The sequence below is a fragment of the Ziziphus jujuba genome, chromosome 10 (assembly GCF_031755915.1).
Source record: "Ziziphus jujuba cultivar Dongzao chromosome 10, ASM3175591v1".
In the NCBI taxonomy this organism is placed as follows: Eukaryota; Viridiplantae; Streptophyta; class Magnoliopsida; order Rosales; family Rhamnaceae; genus Ziziphus; species Ziziphus jujuba.
The window spans coordinates 22,217,196-22,241,366 of record NC_083388.1 but is presented as its reverse complement, the minus strand read 5'-3'; the positions used below and the strand labels follow the sequence as shown (position 1 = coordinate 22,241,366).

Below are 24,171 nucleotides of genomic sequence, written 5' to 3'. Positions count from 1 at the left end.
TTGTAAAGGCAATTAGGATACACACCCACAAATTTGAATCTCAGGGAATTTTGGAATTGAGGTATTAACCTTGTAAATACCTAAATTCTATATGTAACAACAGTAAGGTAAGGCACAAATTTGAATCTTAAGGAATTTTGGAGTAGAATTTAGCCTTAATAAAAAACAGATCACTAGCAAATCGAGGAAATTGGTTTTTATTTTTTTTGATTGTAAAAAATGTGTATTTGACGTATTTGGGTATTTTCATGATCATTTTGGCATGACAAAATTTTAAATGACAAAATTAAATTTGATCTGGACAGATAGCAAACTTAAACAACTAACACCTGTGGACCTATGGCAATAAATAAAAAGTTTGAAAAAATAAATTTACACCCAGAACTGTGCAAAGAAAGTTGGGTGCTTTATTAATGGCTAACGTACGAAATTTTGTATACAGAAAACTTGTGCAGTTCCCGCTTCGCTTATGATCCTGGGCCAGGTATCCCTGTTGTCTTCCAAAGTAGAATACTGTTCATGCTGGCCTACAAATATGCATCGAGCTGTGCTGAATTGATTTTTATATACTTAGCCAATCCTGTTCCTATCCAGTAAGAATTTCAGAAGAAGCTGGAAGTCCAATCCATAAACCAACATTCTTCTAAACCACTCAAAACTTGTCTTTGTGGCTGCTTAAAATTATATCTGACAAACTGTTTGATTGTTTACTGATATAATATGTATTTTGTTGCAGTAGTTTTGACACATATGTTGGCCTAGCTAATATCTGGGACTTAGTATTGATGGAATCTGAAATCTAGAAGAGCCAATAATATTAGAGTTGTTCTTAACCAGGGGGATTAATGACTGCACTACATCTGTCATTAAAGGCCGGTAGTCTGCTTCTGGCTGCACACACATGGCTGCAATTGCAGCAATCTGCAAAACCATTTAATGGAGTCAATGATAATAAATAATAAAAATAAGTTTACTTAGTTGAAGGTTTGATAATTCCACAACCTGGATTAGATCTTTCTTTGAGTAGTTGTCCTTCAGAGCTGGATCAACCATCTTCACCACCTTTTCTCTGTTAGTTAACCTTGGAAGAGCCTGAGAGATTATTGAAACAGATTCAGAAAACAAGTACAATAAATATCCTTTCTAAAGTGCTAATTATGAAGGGTGCTCCTTATTGAGTTTGTTCACTAACCCATGAGACAAGAACATGCTCTCCAGGAGGTCGCTTGGTATCAACTGGAACACGGCCTGTTAACAGCTCCAAAAGAACAACTCCATAGCTATATACATCAGACTTTGTAGTAAGCTTTCCTGTTGAAGCATATCTACATTACCAACATACATAGATTAGGATAATACAATTAGCTTAGAACTTGGTTCTAATCCAGTGCTTTTCAGATTTTTTTGTTTCTTTCTTTAGAAAATGCCATGTCGCCCATGTCTGTTTCAAAGTGTGACTGGAGATAACTTTGAATTCAAAGGCATTAAACTAGGATATAATGTAGATGGTCGATAGGGGCATTGGGTTTCTCACATTTGCTTTACCAAACTAGTCATTAAACAAGAACAAGATGAGCCTCCTAGAGAAAGACAAACAAAATGGCAAACACCATGTGCATGTCTTTATAACATCGCATTCATGATATTCTAGATTATGTTAGTGAAAAACAGAGCTGCATGATAGATAATGTAGTTCACTCACTCTGGTGCCAGATATCCTGTGGTCCCCAGTACACGTGTTGAGATCTGACCATTGATCTTGTCCGAACCCATCTTGGCCAACCCAAAATCAGAAACTTTTGCTCGGAAATTTTGATCGAGTAGAACATTGGTGCTCTTGAAATCACGATGGATAACAGATTGAGTAGAATTCTCATGGAGGAACTCAAGGGCCCTAGCACAATCAAGTGCCATTCTCAAACGGGTCCCCCAATCCAACGGCTGATGTTGATTGTGAATGTGATGTTGTAGAGTACCATTGGGCATGTATTCAAATATTAAGAGCCTATGATGCTGGTCCGCACAATACCCAAGTAGCTCCACCAAATAAGGAGAGTGTAATCTGCTTAGCAAGTCCACCTTCATTGAGAAAAAAGACAAAACAATATTAAATTAACACTACAAATGTTGGATTCATGTGCCAAAGACAAAACAAAAAATAATAATTAAAAAAAAAAAATTCAACCATAAAGAAACGATTTTTATGCCGGAATCCAAGGTGTCAAGAAGATTAAGTCTCAGAAAGTGTCTGTTTTTTAAAGAGAAAGAGTTAAGTCAACCCATAAAAGATTTGTTTTTTATATAGCATATTAGAATTGAGGTTATAGCTTGGAAGGAGAAAGAGAGAGTGTTTTTTCTAATCTCTTTTTTCTCTTAAACATTGTTAATTAACAAATGCCATCTCGTTTGTATTTGTTTTCGAGCTGTTTTGACTTATCTCTCATAATAATACAATTGCTTTATGAAGTAAAATAATGACAAAAATTAAGAAGGAAAAAACAGAGGAGGGGGGAGGAGAGAGAGAGAGAGAGCAAATGCAAACAAAAAAGGTAGCAATAAATGAAGTCATGAGCCATGACTCACCTCGACCCTGAAAGCACGCTCTCCTTGCTTCCCAACTTTATGCAACATCTTAATTGCAGCCACAGTTCCATCACTGAGGACCCCTCTATACACTACCCCAAACCCACCACTGCCTATCACATTTCCCTCATTAAATCTCTCTGTCGCCATTTCAAGTTCCTTATATGTGAACACCTGGACTCCTCTCTCTCTTTGTCTACTTGTTGATGTCCTGCTCAAATTTCCTCCATAAAGACACCCACCTTTGACATCTGCAACCACCATTTTTCAATTTTTTTTCAAACACCCACATCAGAATTCCTCACAAACATTGGAAAAGACATGCAAGAAATAAAGACCCAATGATGAATTTAAGCAGTTTCTAGAACTTGGATGTTCTTTTGGTGATAAAATATACACAGAAATTAAAAAAGACCCCATTTATTTATCTTTGCCCATATGTTGGATGAGAAAATGAATGAGAAAGAAAAATCTGAAAACTGGGTAGTCAATTTACCTGGGCTAGACACGAAGTTTATAGCAGTAGCATGATTCATGAACCTGCTACTCGCATTGTTGATGCCGCTACTCTCTTTGAAAGTGAGGCTTTTTTTGGTGGATTTGAGTCGTTTAACCATGAACATGATGAGAAACAAGGCAAAGAGGATGATTACAAATGAGACTGCGGATATGATGATTATGAGAATGGATTTTGAAGGGAAGATTCCATGGTGCTGATGCTGGTGGTTGGTTTGGAAAGATGAGGAATTGTACTTATGGCTATGGTTGTTTGGTGCTTCATGACCAAAAGACCCTGCAGGTGCAATAGCTTGGTTTACTTCCATGACCACAAACGGAGCAATCCAAAGGAGAATTAGAAATGGGAAAGCTTAGAGACAGAAAGACAGAAAAGAAAGAATGAAATTGGTTTGGAAATTATGAGGTACACTTTTGTGTGTGAGGGGGTTGAGTTTCTCTTCGAGGAAGTCCTCCTCTCTCTCTCTCTCTCTCTCTCTCTCTCTCTCTCTCGTGATTGAGAGAGCAAGTGGTATGTACAACTTATTCGTCGTTTGCTTTGTATTTTCTAAGGAATTGTCTTTGTTTTTGTATCAGAAAACCTTTGGAAGGTTTTGGCACCAGTCTCACTCTCACGATTGTATACATATCCCACATGACCGTGGCCTACAATTATTTCCTGATTATAAACAAAATCAATTGCGTGCAAAACTATAAATTATCTGAATCCCTATACATGACTTTGAGAACATGCAGATAATCACATTTTCACCATTAACAATCCTCCCACTAAACGACAAGACTTTGAAAACTGTGCCATCCAGCTATGTTACCACGACCAAATATATAACAAAATACTATCTTTGACCCACTCAGAGAGAGAGAGAGAGAGAGAGAGGGTAGCCCATGCACAAACATATGAATAGTCATGAACCAATACACTGTTATATTATCATTGCCGATACCCAAAAATTAAAGGTAGAACAAAGACACAAGAAAAAGGATTTAAATTACCTGGGCCATTTGGCAAGTTCAAGCAGTCTACCAGACCCATTGGTTCATTTTCTAATCCTTAAATAATGAGAGCTTCATATATTGCCAAAACCCCATTAATTTCCCATCCCTTTTGCTACTAAATTGATAACATTTCTTGGATGGAGATGAAAAGGGGAAGATTCAAATTTTTTGGGAGGGCATGCACATTTTAATTTTTTTTTCCCCTGCAGTAAGGTAACAATTTTTGGCTTTATATGTTGTTTGCTAATGATTAAGAGCGTGAAAAACAAAAATGACATATTTCACTCGCTTTAGGTTGGAGGATCCAAAGGATAAGATATCTCTTTCCCCTGGTACTTGAAGACCGTGTATAATACATTTTCTGTTCTGTTTCTTCCTCTATCTTATTTCCATCCCCTTCCTCTTTTGCGACTTTCCTCCCTCTTCTTCTTCTTCTTCTTCTTCCATAAATAACTGAGGGCGACATGGTATTAGATGTGACCCCCTAAACAGTGCAGCATCACCATCTGTATTGGCTGGAACTTGTCTTCTTTATCCACCTCTCTCTCTCTCTCTCTCTCTCTCTCTCTCTCTCTCTCTCTCGCTTAACTTGTCTCCTTTATCCACCTCTCTCTCTCTCTCTCTCTCTCTCGCTAGAGAGAGAGAGACCAAAAATGCTAGTCTGTAAGTCACAGGTGTCATGTGGATGTTACATTATGGTACAAACTTAGCTGCCGTTTTGGGGCAAACTCCAAACTTTAACCTCTGGATGATTAACTATCTCATCTATGTCCATGTCTCTCTCTTTTCAGAAATTCAATTATACATCACCTTTTAATCTACCATCATATCATTTGTGATCCTCACCAAACCTATTTCCAATTTCCATTTGAACTTGTATTTTGTCAACTTTCTACCTGATTAATCAGTTATTTTCTTTTTTTATTTTTATCAGATGTTGACCACACAAAAGAGAAAAACTACTTTATAAGAAAATTGCCAATGCGCAGCCTAGCCATATTATTCACAGAATGAATCAACCTCTAAAAGCTTTACTTGCAGTTAAAAAATATTCTAGATATGCAAGTAGAAATTTTCTTATAAATTGATATGTGCCCAAAAAAAAAAAAAAAAGTGAAAAGTTTTATCATTTTATACAGGGCATCCACTCGAGCCCTAAAAAAATGGAATTCCTTGTTAAACCATGCCAACTTGATTATACACAGTAAAAGTGTATCTATAAAATGTTACAGTTCATCAATCATCTGGAAAACCTAGAAACCTGTTAATAATCTTGGCGACTGGTGTGGCATCACCAGCAGTGTATGGAATGAGAGACTCCAAATTCATATTTGCAATTGTCTGATCAATTGTTTGAGGGCGAGCACAATATAAATGCTTCCTCTCTGCTAGTTCTTCTGCGAGTTCACTTTGATGATTGTCCATCAAATCTTCATTCACCACCACAATTAAAGGTTTACCTAACCGCAATGTCTCAAATATACTTCCTGAGCCTGCAGCATAGTTTACAGTCAAATGTACCATTAGGACTGATGAACAACCAAGCCTTTGAGAAGAAAGTGGCTTTTTAAACTGGCAGATTCCGTTTTACATATTTCATATAGGGTTCAATACGTTTTTGCTACACTAATAATATAACAGTCCTTTAAACAAAACAAAAAGGAAATATCACTCAAATGAGTAATGGCCATGGAGAGAAATTTGAACCAGACTGTTCAAATTAAAGACCAACTAATCATATGGTAATTTATGACACATGTACAACAGGAGATTTATAATAAATAAGCATAACAGTTATAGCAAGCTATACCCAGAGTGCAATAAACTCTGGAATAAAAGGAGATACTGTCAGGAGTTTACCTGCATGACTGATGACAAGAGATGCAGATCTAAGATGGTCTGCAATGCTTGATGAAAAAGTGAAATGATCTACAGCTATGGACTCATCTCCTCCTCCAGACTACAAAAGAAACTTGTGACTGAATTAAACAACTATCCGTCAAAATGCATGTAGTCAAAATTACCAACTTCACAATATGGGTGCTTGGACAAAAATTTTGACAGATGTTTGGCAACTAGATATTAGCATACCTACAACATCAAAATCAAACTGACGTCTCATAATTGCAATCTTATTTCTCTGTCCATTTCTTTCAGAAAATAAGATGGCATATTCTGTTTCTTATACTTTTGCCATAATAAAGTGTTTCAGCAATTTTCTGAATTTGATCTGAGAAGCTAAGCGGCTACACAAGAGTCTAAATACTTGAAAATTCTTACCTGTTTAACAGATTTTTAGCATTGCAAGATACTCTTTCAATTGATAATACTCTTATCTTAAGGGACTTAACGGGGGTTGTAGCATGTGAGAATGTGCATGCATCCATGGGTACTAGATAGAATATAAATAACTTCTATTTGATGGCATAGATATATAACCTTTTAAGTTTAGATGTGCCAAGCTTTGATTCATGAAACTTAATTTTGAATCTAACAGACCCTTAGACCTTGACCATATAAGTCAGCAACACCAGAAAAGAATGAAAACTACCATTGGGAACTTTTTCATCACTTCAAAGATTGATTTCTATCTTAGAGCTTCCATTGCAGATAAATTTCAACAACAAAGCTTTTCATGCTTTTGACAAACTGGATATTTATTCCACTTAGTTGGAGCAATTTAGAACCCCTGTATACCCCCAAAGCTACAAGAGCTTTGCTCAAATGAGTAATTATAAGATGATACCATAATACAAACTGAAAGAACTGACAAATGCAAGAAGAAGAAATACCTTCCAAGGAACATAGGATCCACGGCCCATTTGAATGAGAAGGTGGGTGTAACCTCTTCTGAACAACTCTTCTTTAACTGCTTGAGTGTCCACTGCTCTAACGAGAGCATCAAAACAAGTTGTTCCCACAGTAACAAAAACTATCTTCTTAGGCTTTGAGCCATCTTCAGTATCTGCCATTTACAGTCGGAGAGTTTCTTCAAAAACACTTATTACCTAATCCATTATCAATCACAAGCAACGGAAACTGTTATTAGGATAAAACATAACTGATGAATCATTAGTTGAGAACAAAACTAGATTGTATATAATTAACAAATTCAAAGCATAATGTAAGTCTTATTATTATTATTAGACATGATGTTATTGATGTGAAAAAAACTTTGAGAAATTGGGTTTTTTTTAATCTTAAAATTTGTTTGTAAAAATAAAGAACATATAAGTCTTATTATTATTATTATTATTTGAAATAGACCTCAAATAAAGAATTAAAAAACATCAAGGAACATCATGTTGGATAATAGAACATCAACACCCACTCTTCAAATCCTTTGCTCCATCAATATTTGTTTCATATTCACAATCTGTGGGAGGCTCTTCCACTCATCTCTCATCTTCACTTTGCGTTTAACATCCTATGAATTAGCCACAAACGAAATCCTTGCAAAAACCCTATAAGCCATCTTCACTACGAGCTTGTCCCTCCATGGATCCATACCAAGAATCAGTATATTCCGTTGGTTCCACAAACCCTAAATCAAGATAGAATCGAAATCCACAAAATTTGTGCTTGGCAAGTGGTAATAAAACACAATTTTCAGAGAACAAAGGAAACTGAAACTTGATTGACAAAAAAATTTTCTCCTTGTTCTAAACAAACGATTCTATAATTTAATTTTCATAGACCCTTTAGGTGGAGAGACATTGGGAATACATATTTACAGAATAAAATTATCCAAATTAGACAGCTTTCAGTTTCAGAGAGCCAGAAAATAGAAGAAAACTTTAAGCTTTAATTAATGGGTTATCAGATTTCAAATTAAACATTTGCCCATTAATCAATATTTGAAAATTAAAAAAATTGGTATTCAATTTAACCAAATTATTGGCATTAAAAAATAGAAAAAGATTATACCTTGATCGTCAGCTCGTCATGGAAAGGACTCCTCTATGACTCTGCACCCTCACTTTCTTTTCTTGGTTTCTGCTTTCTTTTTTTTTTTCATCATCGGAGAGTTAAAGAAAAAAATCTGTCACCGTCAGATGAGGGACTTGGATTCTGTTGGGTCGGGCTGTTGGAGCCCATATATTTGTAACCAAATGGATTATCAAATTTAGAGCCCAAAAGAAACAACCCAAAAGCATTAAATCAACAAAATAAATCATCTTTGGATTCATTTAAAAAAAAAACGCAAACAGACAAACAAACAATATTATTGCCTTTCAGGTAGTTTAGTACGATGTTTTGAATGCTCACCTGGAAATGTTCCTCCTCCTTCATATTTTCCATTTTTAAAGAATCTGTAATTACCCATTTCTATTTACAAAGTTTGTGCAGAAATTTTAATTTCTTTTTTAATTTTTTTTTTATGTGCCCAATCCGAATTGAGAATTGAAAATTGGAATTCCATTTCCATGGCTATTTGCGCGTTATACGGCTGTTTTTTTTTTTTTTTTTATGACTTTCCTTCAATAAACTCTAATTGGAGGAAATCTCACTTTAATTAAATCCATAAAGTAAAAAAGAAAAAAACAGTATATATTTGTTGAGCGATGCTTAGCAACACCCTTTAGTTTTATTTTATTGTTTTTGGTTGATGATCTTCCTAGTCAGACTCATGCGGCAGAGAGACTGAGAGGGCAAGAAAGAGAGAGAGAGTTGCTTAAATTCGAAGAAAATGCAAAAAATGGAATGTTTGACTTTGGTCGTCGGAGTGCCAAACCCAACGATGATACAGATTTTGGCTGTGCTGAGACTGTTACTGCCACTACCAGTCTGTATGTGAGATGGGTCTCTCGCTAAGTAGAAGAATAAGAAGAAGGAGGAGAAATCAAGAAAACGACCAAGACCATCACCACCACCATAACCAACAACAACAACAACAACGACAACCCCAATCTCTTCCTTTCCGTTCACAGTTTTCTTCTTTACATCCTCCTTCATCTTCATCTTCATCTTCATCTTCTTCTTCTTCTTCTCCTCCTCCTCCTCCTCCTCCTCCTCCTCTTTATCCTCTTCCTCTGCCTCCTCCTACTCCTACTCCTACTCCTCCTCCTCCTCCGCCTCTTCCATATCGTTTTACTGCTACTACTTCACGTTTTGTTATACTCGCTCCTCCTCCACCACCAGGTTCAACTCTGCCACCTCGAAGTCCTATTCATCTTCCTCGTTCCCCTCCTTCTCCTTCTAGTCCTCTGCCGCCGTCGCCGCTGCCACCACCACCACCACCTCCTCCTCCTCCTCCTCTGGCTTCGAATTTAGTCTCTCTTCCTCCTCCTCCTCCTCCTCCTTTTCCTATGGTTGATTTCTTAGAGACGCTTCCCCATCCTTCATCGTCTTCTTGGGATTTCGATTTATGGGACTTACGAACTACTACTCCTTGTTCTTCTTCTTCTTCTTCGTCTTCACCACAGCCAAGTTATTTCTACGCTGTCAATTCGATTCCAGTTAGTTCGGTTGCCTCTGATTCCCGCAATTACTCACAACCCATGTTGCTTCTTGCCAATCCACGTAATGGGTTTGATGGGGATCATTCTGTGATGGTGTCCACCTCTCATCCACAACCTCCATGTGTGAGTGCCAAGAAGATTAACAATTATGTTGTTTTGCATAAGGATACCATCAAGCTTGTTATGGATGCTAAAGATTTTGGCAATTATTTGGTGTCTTTCACTTTTGATGCTATTGTTGATGGCAGGTAAATCAAAAATGCATCTTTTACTCACTTTTTGTTTTTATCTTCTTGTTCTTTAATTATACGTTATTTAATCTCCATTATCCTGTGAAAGTTTATGTTTTTTTCGTTCTTTCGTCTTTGTTAGCTGTTACTGTTAAGCACGCGTTTTGGTTTGACTTTTTTTTTTTTTTTTTTTTCATGAAGTCGTATCTCCTAATTGATAAAGTTTACAAACTCGGCTCATATATGTTAAATTCTAACGATGTCGTTCACGGGTCTCAAGCTATATATGTTAGTTTGGAGATGCAGGGAAATTTGTAGATACGGGACTATGCAATTGACAAGTTAGAAAAAACAAGGAAAGTATGGAAGTAAGATTCAATAAATAGAAACTAATTATTGCCATAAGCTAGTGATCATGAAGTGGTCTTGGAGGTTCATAATTATTTAACTGACAGTGGAAACTGGTCTTTTGTGGGTAAAATGAAAGCCCTTATACCTTCTCAAGAAATTGTTATGCAATGGATAAGGATGAGTGGAATTGACAGAGAGGCCTTTCATTTTTTTTTTTTTCCCTTCTTTTCTGGTTCGGCTTGGCCAGACATACTTCATGACTCAAAAGTCTTTATGCTAGGGGTTTTCATTAATTAAGGTTTGTGATCAATGTTCGTAATAAATGTTGCTTATCACTTCCAGCAGCAAATGACTGATCTATTTTCCGCTTTAATGTGTTTTCATGCTACAAGTCTTACTTTCTGACATTGTCTTTGCTTTTGCTTTTTCACTTAGAATGCTTACCGCAGAAAGGAAACAAACTTATCCTATTCTAATTTCTTGCTTTGATATTCAAGCCATTGATTTTCACTGAAGCTTCTATTGTGTCCTATAACTTGCGAAAAAGGGGCAGTAGAAGAATTTGGAGTAGAGGATGTGTTAATACTTCTTTATGCTATGGCTAACTTAAATTTGGTAAGGATTTATTAGGACTTTGATGTTTCTCCTTGAGGTGTTAACTAAGTTATTCAGTTTAGTTGTCTCGTGTTGGTTTTTCGAAGGTTTTGCTGGTGGAAATGCATTGAAGGAATTATTAATGTGAGTGAGTGGACTAACATTGTCAGACTGAGCAACATGAATTGATATGTGTCTTCTGACTTGCAATTTGCAAGTGCTGCAAGCTTTAAATTGCGAACTTGTTTTTTGCTCATTTACTTTTATGATTATAGTTTATACTTAACAAGTTTGGACGATAATTCTAAACTTTGGAAACATATATTCTCCAATGAGCAAGAAAAAGGAAAAAAAGCAAAACTACTAAATTTCTTTTTATTTCGTTTCTGCAACGACTTTTTCTTGAGGTAATTATCAGGTACTTCATATATATATATATATATATAATGCCATTCTTTTCATTCTCCGCTTTTTTGTTGATGACAGTATCACCATATTTTTCTTTGCTAAGGAAGAGGGAAACTGCACATTCACTCCATTATACCCTGAATGTTGTGTGCCAAGGAAAATCCCCTTTCAAAAAGGTCTAAGTCAGAAATTTTTTCAGCCTTCTGGAACTGGCATTGACCTAGGTTTCTTTGATATCGATGAACTATCAAGTTTCCAAGAAGGCATTGTCCCACTTGTTATCCATGTTGAAACATGCTTGCTGTCTCTCTCAGCTGATGCACAATCCATTCAACCTTTGCAGACTATGTCTGCTGCCGCGCAGGTTACTCAAGCTATATTGGAGAAGAATAATGAGGGCCAGTTTCGAGTTAGGGTGGTTGAGCAGATCGTCTGGGTTGATGGGGTTAGCTATGAGCTACTTGAACTTTATGGAATTGGCCCCTTAGGTGAAGCAGGTGCTGATGACAATGAACCAGGGAAAGAGTGTGTCATATGTATGGCTAAGCCAAAGGACACAACTATTTTGCCTTGTCGACATATGGTGAGAGTCCCAACTTTTAGCCTGTCTATTAATTTCCTGCAGGATCAGGAAAAGTTAATTCTTGCTATGACAATATTATCAATACTTGAACCTGGTTGTTTGACGTGGCTTGGAATTTTGTTGATATTCTGTAAATGTGCCGCATGTGTGCATATATTTTGGACTTCTCCTAGAGGATGCTAATTTACATTTGAGGTGGGAGTAAAGACTTAGTTTTTTGGTACATTCATTCCGGACTTATTTCAGATTTATGTTTCTGCAAAAACATACTTTAGGAACTGCTGCAAGTGACCAAGTATTTTTGACCTTTGGCCCACTTTTGGGCAACCTGTTGGAGATTGCTACCAACTCATTGATCTCCTTGATGTAAAATTTAGTGGTTTCAGTCTGCATTAGTTTTCCTTTTATTTTGATCTTGCTTTTCAGCCTTCTTTTTGAGTTGTTTGTGCTATGCAACCCTGTTTTAAGGTCACAAAAGGTTTGGTAGTCAAAACAAATAAAATATTAAATGCCATAAAAATCTCTAATGGGATGGCGGTCTAGGGAGGGATCACAACGGCACATCTGATGAAGTGATGAACCAGTTTTGAAATTTAACAATGTGGGTTACTCTTGTTGGGCTGATGCATGTTGTCCTATTCAGAAATTCCATTTCTTTCTGTTGACCTTTTTGGATGATATTATGTAGTAATATTGATCTCCATGTGTTAGCTTGAATGGTAGAACACAAAGCTCAGCAACTAATGGGTCTTAGATTCAATATTGGGCTTAAAATGTTCATGGTTTCCATATCTGGATCATGCATCCTGGTTTGCCAGTCTCCAAGGTTCCTCATTGTGAAATGCTTTTCAAATTAGCTACTGGCAACGTTACAGATGTTCCAGAAATACATGTTCTAATAATAATTGGAAAATCTGTATTCTTGTAATCTTGAAGACAATTTCCATAATAAAGGCCCTGTTAATTGCAATATAAACCATATCATGTTGAGAGAACATATCGGAAACACTATTTTGATACATGCCATTCTCTTCGTGCCAGAGAGGTCTTTTATTAGGAAGAAAATTTAATAGAAAAGTCTGAGACCATCTTGTTTAATAAGTCTTCCTTAGTGCCCAAATTCATGTTCCATTTTCTAACCTAAATGCTCCAAAGGTTAAACTAAGTTTGTTCAACAAGTTGAGTCAGTTTTTGTTTTTGGTTGGACGATCCCTTTTATCTATGACACATTTCTAACACCACACTGCTTCTCAGTGCATGTGCAGTGACTGTGCAGAAACATTGAGGACCCGTTCGGATAGGTGTCCCATATGCCGCCAATTCATTGAACAACTCGTAGTGATGAAGGCTGATAAAGGTGAGGACTAAGGAGCCTTTTTGTTGATATGCTGATTTCTTTAATTCTCTTTTTTGGGATGAATCATTATAGCACATCTGATTTTACCTTCCTCTTTGTTTTCATCTTTTACAAAGAACACTCGGTGATTTTCACGCTTCTCTTCTTTTCTGTTCTCTTGGTAAATGAGTGATTTCTTTGTCTTGACAATTTTTTCTTCTCTGTTTCCAGTATTGTCCTAGTGCATGGATATATATTGTTCATACAGTTTTGAAGCAGAAATGCAACTCCCTGAGCAGCTACAATTTATTGTGGGAGAAATATCTTATCAGCAATTGGAGACAGTTTTTATCGTATTACATGTAGAAAGGTTTATTTATACAGTTTTTTGTCTTTAAAGAAAATCTGATACAGTTTTTCATAGCATCTGTGCAAAGTTGTGTTTCCTCCTATAGGCATAGAGTATATAGTTTAAACATGAATAATTGAATTTCTCATCATCGATGTTTTAGAAGGAATCTTGAACCTCTTTTTTTTTTTTTGGCTTTTTCTTTTTTTGTCTGTTGAATATTAACATGGTGAATAGCAGCAGAGTTTGTTGTCTACCGGGACATTTGTTAACAACTCTCTCACTCCGCACCCACATTCAAAGCTTGCATGCTTGATAAGTTTTGTGCATATATGAATGAGAATCACAAAGGCTAAAAGAAAAAAAAGGAATATTAGGGACACAAACCAGCAAAAGAGCAAAAAGAGGAAAAAGTGGGTTGGATTGTCTGCAACATACCGGTTAAAAGGGACAAAAGTGGAAACCCAAAGAAAAAGAAGAAAAAAAAGGAAGGAATCACTGACCATAAGTACTGTTGGGGATTTGAATCTTTGCTCGGATTTTTATGTTCTTTTATGAAATGCAGCGTCCTAAATTTCATTTTCCTTTTTCCACATTCAATACCCATGGATCGGATTGCACATAACCAATTCAAACTGACCCGAACCGACAAGATCCAGATACAATTATCAGAAATTTTTTGTTTCTTAAAAAAATGGTTTGGCTTCACCTGGGTTAGAGCTCAGAAAAGCGGGTAAGCCTTCAAATACAAAAACAATAAACATGCAAGTGTCAGTGAAGTGTGAACCACCCCCATTCCTAACCATTATTGAGAGAAGCTTGTGGGGAGGCCCAGCTGTGATTTTGAAGTGCTTGTCCAACAACTAGGGCATGTCTTTATTTTGGGTTTTTTCTTTTTTTCTTTTTTGTTTTTGTTTTTGTTTTTGTTTTTGTTGGGGTCCCAAGTCTCCTTAACCCACCCATTCCCACAACTTAGCTTTGTCAAGTCCATAAACAAAATGCTTGGTCTCGAGCCTGACCTGTTTGTCCCCTAAATTTGGAGGGTACCGAGTAGTCCCTTATGGCCGGGGACCCCGGAAACCTCTGTTTGTCATGCTCATAGAAACCAGCTGTGAAAAACGCAGGACAGGACCTTCTTTTAGGCTAACCTCTCATAAATAGTATATGCCAGAAATTTAATCCTCATTATATGCTTCTGCTATGCCCGTACTGTTTCATATATCTAACTCACATGCAAATTAAAAAAACCCCAAATAAAAACAAAAAAAAAAATTTATTATTATTATTATTATTTTACTTTTAACAAATAGAAACACAAAATATTTATTATTATTATTTTACTTTTAACAGTAGTATAGCTTTGATATCATGTGTGAAAACGGACTAGTTTTAGTCAAAGTTGAAATGGACAAATCGGCATGCGTGCAATTTAAGAAGAAATTGGTGGTAATAAATAAAATATATATATATATATATATTTTTTTTTACTTTCTTCAGACAAAAAAGAAAAAGGGTTTTTCCTTCTCCCTGTCTAATATCATCAACTTGGCTGCAACAAGGCTGATCAGTGTCGGTAAGGAATCCCCATAAGATTTTCTTTAAAAATAATAATAATAATAATAATAATTTTGTCAGTAGTGAATATAATCTCCAGAATCCATGGTAGGTGTGATAGATTATTTATGTGTAATTTTTACTCTTGTTTTACTTAATATTCCATTCCTCTGCACCAGTAAACATTTTAGACACAGATAAGACTTGAGGGAAATGCCAGAAGACCCCTTGAATTACACTTCCTCAGTCCTGACACCTCATTTATTATACGTACCATTGCTTTTCTTCTCTCTCTCTCTCTCTCTCTCTCTCTCTCTTTTTAATTGTAATAAGTACAACACTGATCTGATTAAGAAAAAAAAAAATGAAAAAGAAAAAGTAGTGTACTACTCTTGTATAAATTATGGATGTTATATAGTACCAAAGCTGCACGAAATTTTTTTTTTCAGAGATCATCTCCAAAGTCCAAATTCAAAATGTTGGTAATAAAAAAAAAAAAAAAATAGAACTCAGATCGATGACCAAATAATCAGTACTGGACTTCTAACTTTTTTTTACCCTATGAAACTGTTTCCAAATAGTACAGATTCTGTGTATAGGCATGAGTGATGATTGAGGGGTTCAATGATTTTGCCAATGAATGATCCTCATTGAAGCTAAAGTTCATTTGAGCAAAAGAGTTTGCATGACTAAAGTGAACTTCTTTAAATACAAAAAGTTCAATATAGTGCTTTTTTTTTTTTTTATAGTTTTTTTTCTCAATTGAATGGATCTCAAAGCAAATCTATTACTACTTTTAAGGATTCGAATGTTCCTCAAGGTTTTAATATGGTAGCTAAATAATTGATTAATTTTGCAGCCTACAAGATTTGAATCAGACAATAAAAGATTAAAAAATCTATAAATATTCAAAATCACAGTTTTTAACGAGCTTCTTGTAATCTCCAATTAGCAAAGTAAGTTTGATTGTTCAGTCAAAAGCTCCGGGGGTTCAAAAGCTATTTTGTGAGCTAGCCCATGACCTATAAAAGCATTTTAAATAAGGATAGATATTTTTTGGGATTGTAGCTTGCGGTGGGGTTTCTCTTTTTTTGTCACCATTCAAACATCTTTTGCAGAGCAAAGGGATATTTCTATCATCTTCAAAGGGCAATAAAGAAGAAATAAGGCCACCCATTTTCTTGATGGGTTAGACTTTTAAGGACGATAAACAATGATTTGGTTTGCAAAAGAAGAGTTCAAACAAAGACTACAAATCATTGTTGGACTACTTTTTACATTCTCAGAAATTTGACGCCCGGTGCTTGTTTGTCCACAAGAGCCACTATCGATTCTCATATTTTGCCTATCCTCAACCCCAAGATAACCCAGTTTCCCATTTCCATCTTCGAAGTTCAAAGGCAAAATACTTAATCAGGATTAGAACTATGAACCACTTTATCAGTTTCATAATTTGTGCTCTTAACTTTCTTTTTCTGTTGGGGGGTACTATTTGAGAGATTATAAATATAAGAATGTAGTCTAACTTTTCATAAAAAAATGTTTTTTTCTCCTTTTAATCCATATTTGTAATCCCTAAGCTTTTCCATTTATGCTTTTCTTATGATATGCATATTATTTTCTCACATAACCCAATTATATCCAACCAAAAGGCTTTCACAAGGGAAAAACAAAACATAGATGCCATCCACTTTTGCTGCCCTTGTACACAAAGCTCAAAAAAGTTAAAGAAAGAAGAAAGTAAATGGTTAAGTTTCTGAAGCAGTTCATGCCCAATGGAATATCTAATGCAGTTCGATACCATATACGAATAAACATTTCAATTAAAAAATAAAATGATTAATTAAAGAAGCCCATTTGGGAAGGGCCAGATAATGGATTATGGATCTAGTGTCACAAGGTTTGTGATCAGCTGCAGACTACAGCTAGCCCATAATATCTGGAGATTGGGCTCATAGGTAAGTGCCATTATACCTAATATTATCTTTCATTATTGGCAAAGAGGTTTATAATAATAATATATATTTTCTTTTGGGTAATAGGGATATAAAAAAATTATTTGGGTTTAAAATAATAAAGCTGCCTCCTTTTAAGCTGTGACATTATAAACCGCTTGTCCTATATTTTCCAGCTGTTCATTTATGCCTTGTAGCCTGAGTTTTCTCCTTGGGGAACTGCTTTCTCTCTCTCTCTCTCTCTCTCTCTTAAAAAAAAAAAGTTTGAAAATGGTAACACAACCCTGAAACCAAGGTAGACAGCTTAAAAGATAAAGTGTTTAATGCTCACCAACCGCCTTTGGACTATATTCTCAGTCTAAAACCTCTCTATCTCTTTCATTTTCTTAGTTTTCAGTTTTAGACCCATTTCAACCCTCTCTTTCTCTTTCACTCTCTGATTCTCTCTCACTCTTTCTCTGTATCAAAAAGAAGAATGAGTAAACAAGAGTTTATGAAGATTCAGGTACACACCCCCTTTTAACTATTTCATGTTTTCCTGTTTATTGAACCAAGCTATTTAATTAGCACCCATTTTCATCCTGTCCTGTGTCTCTGATATTTCGTTTCTTTTCTAGATATTTAGTAGCTCAGTGTTTTATTTTTTATTTTTTTTATTTTTTATTGGGAATTGGTTTCTATTGCAGACTTGCGTTCTCAGGGTGAACATACACTGTGATGGGTGTGAGCAGAAAGTAAAGAAACTGTTGCAAAAAATTGATGGTATGCTTCTAATTTCCATATAACTTTTCTTGCAAAATAAGCAATGTATACTAATTTTAACTTGGGATGCTTGTGTTACTGATTTCTTAATACTTTTTTATTTTTCTCTTAAAAAAAAAAAGGCTTTCAATTTCCTTTTACTAAATATTTTTTTGGGAATATTATTGTCTAGGTGTGTATACTGTCACCATTAATGCAGAACAAGGGAAGGTGACAGTTTCAGGCTGTGCAGATCCAGCAAAACTCATCAAGAAGCTTGAAAAATCAGGGAAACATGCAGAGCTTTGGGGAGTCCAAAAGGGCACTACAAATTTCAACCAAGCCCAGCTCAACAACCAGTTCAAGAACATGCAGATTGGAAATGGTAAAGGTGGAAAAGACAACAAATTTCAGAAGGGTGGGAAAGACCAGCACAAGGGTAGCCAACAACAACAACAACAAGCATACCACCAACACCAACACCAAATGAAAGGGGCTAAGGACATGAAGCTTCCATCAAAGGACCAGAAATCTGTGAAGTTCAACTTGCAAGATGAAGAATTTGATATGAGTGATCACGAGTTTGACGAGTTTGATGATGATTTTGATGATGAATGCGATGATGAATTTGACGACGATTATGATGATGAGGAGTTTGATCATGGTCATCATCATTTGCCAAGTAAAATGATGCCCATCATGGGTAATGGTCATGGGCCACAAGGGCCCTATGGAAAGATGATGCCAATCATGGGTAATAGCCATGGGCGATATGGGCCTAATGGAATGAAGAATGTGCATGCCATGGATGACAGAAAATTTGGTGGTGGCGGTGGAAATGGAGCCTCTAAGAAAGGTGGGGTTATTGATTTCCCAATAGAAGTAGTGAAGGGTAAGAGTAATGGAAAAAACAATGAAGCAAAGAATGGGAATGGAGGTAAAAAAGGTGGTGGTGGTGATGGAAAAAACAAGGGTGGGAATAAAAAACAAGGTGGTAAAGAGAAAAATGGTAGCAAAAAAGGGGGTGGTTTTCTGGGATTTGGTAAAAAAGCTGGAGTGTTATTTGGATTTGGTAAAAAAAATAAGAAAGCAGGTAGTGGTAGTGCAAAGAAGGGTAGCAATAAAGGCAGTGGGAATGATAGTAATAAAAGCAATAATGGCAAAGGGTCCCATAAAAATGGAAGCAAACGCGATGGGGACCATGAAATTGAGTTCAGCAAACCAAAGGGTGGTTTTCAAGATATTGATATCACTAGCCATGGCAAAGGAGGCAAAGGTAACAAAGGAGGAGGAGGTGGTGGTGGTGGTGGTGGAGCTGCCAAAAATGTGGGTCAGATGGGCCAAATGAACGGCCATGGTGGTGGTGGTGGTGGGAACATGGGTCAAATGGGTCAGATGGGTCAGATGGGTCATAGTATGAGTTTGGGTCATATGAATCCAATGGGTAATAATCCAATGGGTCCTATGGGTAGTTATCCAGCGGTACCGGGACTACCTGCAGCAGCAATGATGAACGGCAATGGAGGATATTATCAAGGGATGGGCCCTGGCAACCCTTATAATCAACTTCATCAACAACAACAACAACAACAACAACTACAACAGCAGCAGCAACAACAGTACATGCAGCAACAACAGTACATGGCAATGTTGATGAACCAGCAGAGGGCCAATGGGAATGAGATGTTCCAACCAATGATGTATGCACGGCCACACCCTGCGGTCAATTACGCGGCACCACAGATACCGCCTCATGTGGCCGATCCCTACACTCACTTCTTCAGTGATGAGAATACCGATAGTTGCAATGTAATGTAAATTGTTAGGATAACCCAAAAAAAAAAAAAAAAAAAAAAATTTATAATATGTTTTGTTTTGTTCTCTTGTATGTTTTTTTTGCTTTTTAATTGTACTAGAAAATTGCAAAGGTTTGATAGTGCCATTGCTTATGTTATATGGTAAGCATTGGAAGATTTTGGAACCCATATCCTTTACTTTTACTCTTTTGAACCCTTAAATTCCTTTTTCTTGAGGCCAAGCAAACCGCTGCCCTACCAAGTTGTATTTTTTAGTGCTTCTCACTTTTTTGGGCTGTAGAGGAATAGTGTGTTAGATTTAAGTGTGACATAATGAGTGGCATAGGGCCCCATCTACACCTATTCTTTAATGGTGAGCATCTTGACCTGAATCATTTGAAATCTCTCCATTATTGCATCAATTAATTGTTTTTTGTCCAAATTGCTTGAATTATTTGATGAGGGGTATGTGGGTTACTATTCGATGTTGATTGGCTATTTGGATATAATCATTTTAGGTGAACTTCATGTATACTCGTCACTATGTTTGATGCTTACTAAACCATCTTGGATGTTGATGTGCCTAATGGGTATGAACCAAAGTGAAAACGAAACCATTAAAAAAGCTGTTGCCCAACTCATTATCACTGATATTTTTTTCAAAAGAGAACCTACAATTTTAGGTCAGAAATTATTGGAAGAATTTGAGTTTAGGACCTAAATCACAGCAGCTCTTGTTTAGCTTCAAAACATAAGTAATTGATACCAGCTTTAGCCTTTTTAGAAACATTAAAAGATTGTCAAAATAAAATAAAATATTTATGCGTCATTATTGAAGATGAAGTTTTCTAGGAAAAAAAAATATTGAAGATGAAGTTTATATGCCAAAAATATGCCTTAGAAATTTAAGAAATTAGCCCAGGTTTTGGACTCCATATTTGTATGCATATAGCTTTAAAATAGGAATACAATTTTTGTATAAAGTAAAATTGATTTAGTTATAAATTATTCATATTTATATCTAAGAATTATGAATTCAAGACATTGAAAGGTGAAGATAATTATTCTAAATGATAAAAAAAATTTTAAAAAAGAAAGAAAAAAGAATACGATCTTTGTCCAACCAAAAAAAAAAAGAAAAAAAAAAAAAGGCAATCCATCAGCAAAGATGGGTTGCTTGGAACAATCCACATTTGTATATTACTACATTTATTATTCTCCAATGGTTCTTAACGTACGTGATAAATTTCCTTAGCGTTATTGATCCTTCTAATCGCAAGGATTATACACTCTAAATACACAATGTTATCATACATGAAAAAGCAACGTGCATTACTATTTGTTTATTTTCGAAAATGCTTGAGCATAAAACTTTATATAACTTCAAACATGCTTTTTTTTTTCTTTTTTTTTTTTTTTTTTTTTTTTTGGGTAATAATAACTTCAAACATACCTTTTTCCACATGCATTGGATTTTCTCATTTTGCATTGCATGGTAATTGAAGGTAGAAATATTATGTGCTTAATTTTGTCTGCGTATAATTAAAATATTTTAATATATATTATAAGAGTGCTATTGTACTACATTGCAGCTTATAATAGACAACAGTGAATAAATACATAATTGATTAATTATCGTTTATGCTGGTGATTTCTTCTAACACAGTCTCACTGTGAATGAAGCAAAAATGACATCATATTTAAGAGATCAAACAATCTATCTAAAAGCCATTGGATTCTGATAGTCTCCTTTTGGGTTTCATCGTCGTATTAATTGATGTCTATGATTTTAGTTATCCAATTACGTATTACTTAAAAAGTAGCTGGTATAATACAGTTTGAAGCAAAAAAAACATAGCTGTTTTTGGAGGATCTTCATTTTTTGCATGTAAAAATACTTTCTTTACAACGCTCAATTCCACATTCTCTATTTGTTGATGTGCCTAATGGGTATGAGCCAAAAGTGAAAAACAAACCATAAAAAGTTATTGCCGTTTAGAATCTAAATCAGAATGGTTCTTGCTTCAACCATAAGTAATTGCTGTCATTTTCATAAAAACATGAAATGGTCGAAAACTAAAATGAGCAGAAGTTTTTATGTGAAAATTATGCCTTAGAAATTGGTTGTGGGTCTTAGAAATTCAAAAAATGGGCCAAGGTTCTGAACCCAATATTTGTTTTGTTTCTTACAACTTTAGAACATGAATTAATACAGCAGGCTTTGTCAGAACATAACTCAGCAATGCCTCAGCTAAGATGGGTTTCTTGGAACAATCCAAGCCCTTAAACCTCAGAACTAGATAATGCCAATTTGCCAAATTAGACTACACGCTATTGCATGGCTAGTGTATCTTAAAGCTCTTCTTCACTGCCAAGTGCCCCTAACACTCATCCATTCTTTGTTCTGTTTCGATGAATTACACTCATTTTTGCCTTACTTTCCAAAACTTAGCATGTGAACCTCAAATATATAACGCCACCAAAGCCCAACACATAGCCTAAAAAAGAAAAAAACAACCTCCTAATCCTTCGTGAACAATGCCAAACACCAAAAATGTCCATACTCTATAACACACCCTCTATAAAAATATATGCACAAAAAATTTGCTTACCGTTCTATACCATCCTAAACCGAATTTTCTTCTTCACCATATTCCTTCCATGGCCTCTTCCTTTCGCTGTCTCATCTTCCTCCTCTTCTCTCTCTGTTTCCTGTTTTTCATATCGGAATCACAAACGACTTTCAAACCAACCAAGCTTGTTTTGACTGTTCAAAAAGACAGAGCTACAAATCTTCATGTGGCCAACATTCAAAAGAGAACTCCTCCTTTGAAACTTCCTTTCGTGATAGATCTAAATGGTCGTTTTTTGTGGGTAAACTGTGAGAACCAATATTCATCATCAACCTATAATGCTCCTCTTTGCCATTCCACTCAGTGTTCTAAAGCCGATAGCCATTACTGCCACAAATGCCCAACCACAGCTAGACCAGGTTGCCACAACAACACATGTGGGCTTATGGCAGTGAACCCATTCACAAACCAGGCTGCAATGGGTGAGCTAGCCCAAGACGCTCTTTTACTTCCATCAACTCAGGGTTTTAACCCTGGTCCAATGGTTAGAATCCCTCAATTTCTCTTCTCTTGTGCACCTTCACGACTTCTCCAAAAAGGGTTCCCAAAGAATGTTCAAGGTGTTGTTGGACTAGGCCATGCCCCAATTTCTTTGCCAGTACAACTTGCTTCCCACTTTGGATTCCAACAAAAATTTGCTATGTGCCTTGCTTCCTCTGGTGGTAATAATGGTGTCATTTTCTTTGGACAAGGACCTTATTTCATGCTTCCGGGGATTGATGTTTCGCGTCCGGTGAGTTACACTCCATTAACCATAAGCCAGCAAGGAGAGTACTACATAGATGTGAAATCAATAAAGATCAACAATAAGATTGTTCCATTGAACTCATCTCTACTAACACCCACCAAAAGAGGCTTAGGAAGAGTCAAAATTAGCACCACTACCCCTTATACTATCCTTGAACACTCGATTTACTACTCTTTGAGCAAAGTGTTTGTTGATCAGCTTAAAGGGGTACCCCAAGTGAAGCCTGTAACACCATTTGGGACCTGTTTTGATTCCAAAAGGATCGGAAACACCAAGATGGGTCCCTCAGTTCCTAATGTGGACCTTGTTATGCAAAATGTTGTGTGGAGGATTTATGGTTCAAACTCAATGGTTCAGGCAAGACCAGATGTGATGTGTTTGGGATTTGTGGATGGTGGGGTTCGTCCTAGGGATTCAATTGTAATAGGGGCAATGCAATTGGAGGACAATCTGCTGCAGTTTGATATAGGTAGTTCAAGGTTAGGGTTTAGTTCCTCGTTGTTGTCTAGGAGGACTAAATGCTCAAACTTCAACTTCACCTCAATTCCATAGAAGAGATGTAGAAAGAGGTGTTTTGGTTGATGAAAAATGTAATGTTCTATGTGTAAACTTGCTTGCCTAGTTGCAGCTAAATAAATGTGACTAGAGAAATAAAAATGGCTCTTTTTCTCTGGTATTTATATATAAATATATATATATATATATATATGTTCTGGTAGTTAATAATTTGATGAGTAACATTCAAATCTAACAATTGGGTTCTAGATAGATTATTATTATTATTTTGTTATACATAATATAAAAGGATGACCAAATAGTGAAAAGGAAATGTTAACATCATCAAATCTATATTTTAATCAATGATCAGTCCAGATAATCCTGACAGATCAGCAAAACCAATTTACGTTCTACACAGTTAGACCATTTTTTATTATATCACTCACTTCTTTTTACCTCCACAAGTGCTTAGACAACAATTTTTCAAAAAAAAAAAAAAAAAAAAAAAGTGCTTAGACAACAAAACAACCTCTCTATAAATCCCACAAAACAAAAAAGTACAATGATGAAATCTTTTTGTTTTCTTTTGTTAATAAATTCCTTAACCACGTAAAAGCAGTAATTGGATCCATTTTTTACTTTTGATACGGCAAGAATCTGTACTAAGTGCCATGGTGCTATTTTCATTGGTACCAATTTTTCTTTTCCAAAAAGTACAAACCATTAAATTTTCTCTTCTCTTTTTCCATTTTCTTAATGTTTCTTCTATTATTCGGATTGATTTATGCCTCTATAACATTGATGGGTCACGATCCGTAAATTTGTGAGAAATATATTA

General features: G+C 35.8%; 5 protein-coding genes across 7 annotated transcripts; 3 read left to right on the top strand and 2 right to left on the bottom strand.

Moving 5' to 3' along the window:
• Positions 1-181: 181 nt before the first annotated feature.
• On the bottom strand, positions 182-3,772 carry LOC107411975 (probable serine/threonine-protein kinase PBL7). Its single transcript, XM_016019662.4, has 6 exons — positions 3,080-3,772; positions 2,584-2,834; positions 1,703-2,079; positions 1,193-1,325; positions 1,003-1,092; positions 182-921 (listed from the first exon to the last, which is right to left on the bottom strand). The coding sequence occupies exons 1-6, from the start codon at positions 3,405-3,407 to the stop codon at positions 763-765; spliced, it is 1,338 nt and encodes a 445-aa protein (XP_015875148.1). The 5' UTR covers positions 3,408-3,772; the 3' UTR covers positions 182-762.
• Positions 3,773-5,209: 1,437 nt separating this feature from the next.
• Positions 5,210-8,171, bottom strand: LOC107411984 (uncharacterized). 3 transcript variants are annotated; one of them, XM_016019672.4, is made up of 5 exons: positions 8,023-8,160; positions 7,427-7,639; positions 6,888-7,103; positions 5,956-6,055; positions 5,210-5,588 (listed from the first exon to the last, which is right to left on the bottom strand). In XM_016019672.4, the coding sequence occupies exons 3-5, from the start codon at positions 7,065-7,067 to the stop codon at positions 5,332-5,334; spliced, it is 537 nt and encodes a 178-aa protein (XP_015875158.1). In that variant the 5' UTR covers positions 7,068-7,103; positions 7,427-7,639; positions 8,023-8,160; the 3' UTR covers positions 5,210-5,331. The 3 variants fall into 3 exon arrangements, with proteins under 3 accessions (XP_015875158.1, XP_015875160.1, XP_015875157.1); XM_016019674.4 differs by having other exon boundaries at positions 7,427-7,589; positions 8,023-8,123; XM_016019671.4 differs by lacking the exon at positions 7,427-7,639 and having other exon boundaries at positions 8,023-8,171.
• Positions 8,172-8,317: 146 nt separating this feature from the next.
• LOC107412038 (probable E3 ubiquitin-protein ligase LUL4) lies at positions 8,318-13,586 on the top strand. Its single transcript, XM_016019739.4, has 4 exons — positions 8,318-9,805; positions 11,219-11,723; positions 12,978-13,080; positions 13,291-13,586. The coding sequence occupies exons 1-4, from the start codon at positions 8,895-8,897 to the stop codon at positions 13,299-13,301; spliced, it is 1,530 nt and encodes a 509-aa protein (XP_015875225.3). The 5' UTR covers positions 8,318-8,894; the 3' UTR covers positions 13,302-13,586.
• Positions 13,587-16,197: 2,611 nt separating this feature from the next.
• Positions 16,198-19,643, top strand: LOC107411971 (heavy metal-associated isoprenylated plant protein 34). Its single transcript, XM_016019654.4, has 3 exons — positions 16,198-17,422; positions 17,604-17,679; positions 17,852-19,643. Exons 1-3 carry the CDS (start codon positions 17,393-17,395, stop codon positions 19,474-19,476), a joined length of 1,731 nt encoding a protein of 576 aa, XP_015875140.3. The 5' UTR covers positions 16,198-17,392; the 3' UTR covers positions 19,477-19,643.
• Positions 19,644-21,977: 2,334 nt separating this feature from the next.
• Positions 21,978-23,511, top strand: LOC107411958 (gamma conglutin 1-like). The gene has a single exon (XM_016019640.4). The coding sequence runs from the start codon at positions 22,116-22,118 to the stop codon at positions 23,385-23,387; it is 1,272 nt and encodes a 423-aa protein (XP_015875126.3). The 5' UTR covers positions 21,978-22,115; the 3' UTR covers positions 23,388-23,511.
• The last annotated feature ends 660 nt before the right edge of the window (positions 23,512-24,171 follow it).

Coding starts and splice junctions, on each gene's coding strand:
- LOC107411975 (XM_016019662.4), bottom strand. CDS start 3,407: ATGGAAGTAAACCAAGCTATTGCACCTGCAGGGTCTTTTGGTCATGAA. Junction 2,835..3,079: donor AAACTTCGTGTCTAGCCCAG/GTAAATTGACTA, acceptor TGGTGGTTGCAG/ATGTCAAAGGTGGGTGTCTT. Junction 2,080..2,583: donor AGCGTGCTTTCAGGGTCGAG/GTGAGTCATGGC, acceptor TTCTCAATGAAG/GTGGACTTGCTAAGCAGATT.
- LOC107411984 (XM_016019671.4), bottom strand. CDS start 7,067: ATGGCAGATACTGAAGATGGCTCAAAGCCTAAGAAGATAGTTTTTGTT. Junction 6,056..6,887: donor GATCCTATGTTCCTTGGAAG/GTATTTCTTCTT, acceptor TTTCTTTTGTAG/TCTGGAGGAGGAGATGAGTC. Junction 5,589..5,955: donor TCTTGTCATCAGTCATGCAG/GTAAACTCCTGA, acceptor ACTATGCTGCAG/GCTCAGGAAGTATATTTGAG.
- LOC107412038 (XM_016019739.4), top strand. CDS start 8,895: ATGGGTCTCTCGCTAAGTAGAAGAATAAGAAGAAGGAGGAGAAATCAA. Junction 9,806..11,218: donor GATGCTATTGTTGATGGCAG/GTAAATCAAAAA, acceptor TGTTGATGACAG/TATCACCATATTTTTCTTTG. Junction 11,724..12,977: donor TTTTGCCTTGTCGACATATG/GTGAGAGTCCCA, acceptor ACTGCTTCTCAG/TGCATGTGCAGTGACTGTGC.
- LOC107411971 (XM_016019654.4), top strand. CDS start 17,393: ATGAGTAAACAAGAGTTTATGAAGATTCAG. Junction 17,423..17,603: donor AAGAGTTTATGAAGATTCAG/GTACACACCCCC, acceptor TTTCTATTGCAG/ACTTGCGTTCTCAGGGTGAA. Junction 17,680..17,851: donor ACTGTTGCAAAAAATTGATG/GTATGCTTCTAA, acceptor ATTATTGTCTAG/GTGTGTATACTGTCACCATT.
- LOC107411958 (XM_016019640.4), top strand. CDS start 22,116: ATGGCCTCTTCCTTTCGCTGTCTCATCTTCCTCCTCTTCTCTCTCTGT.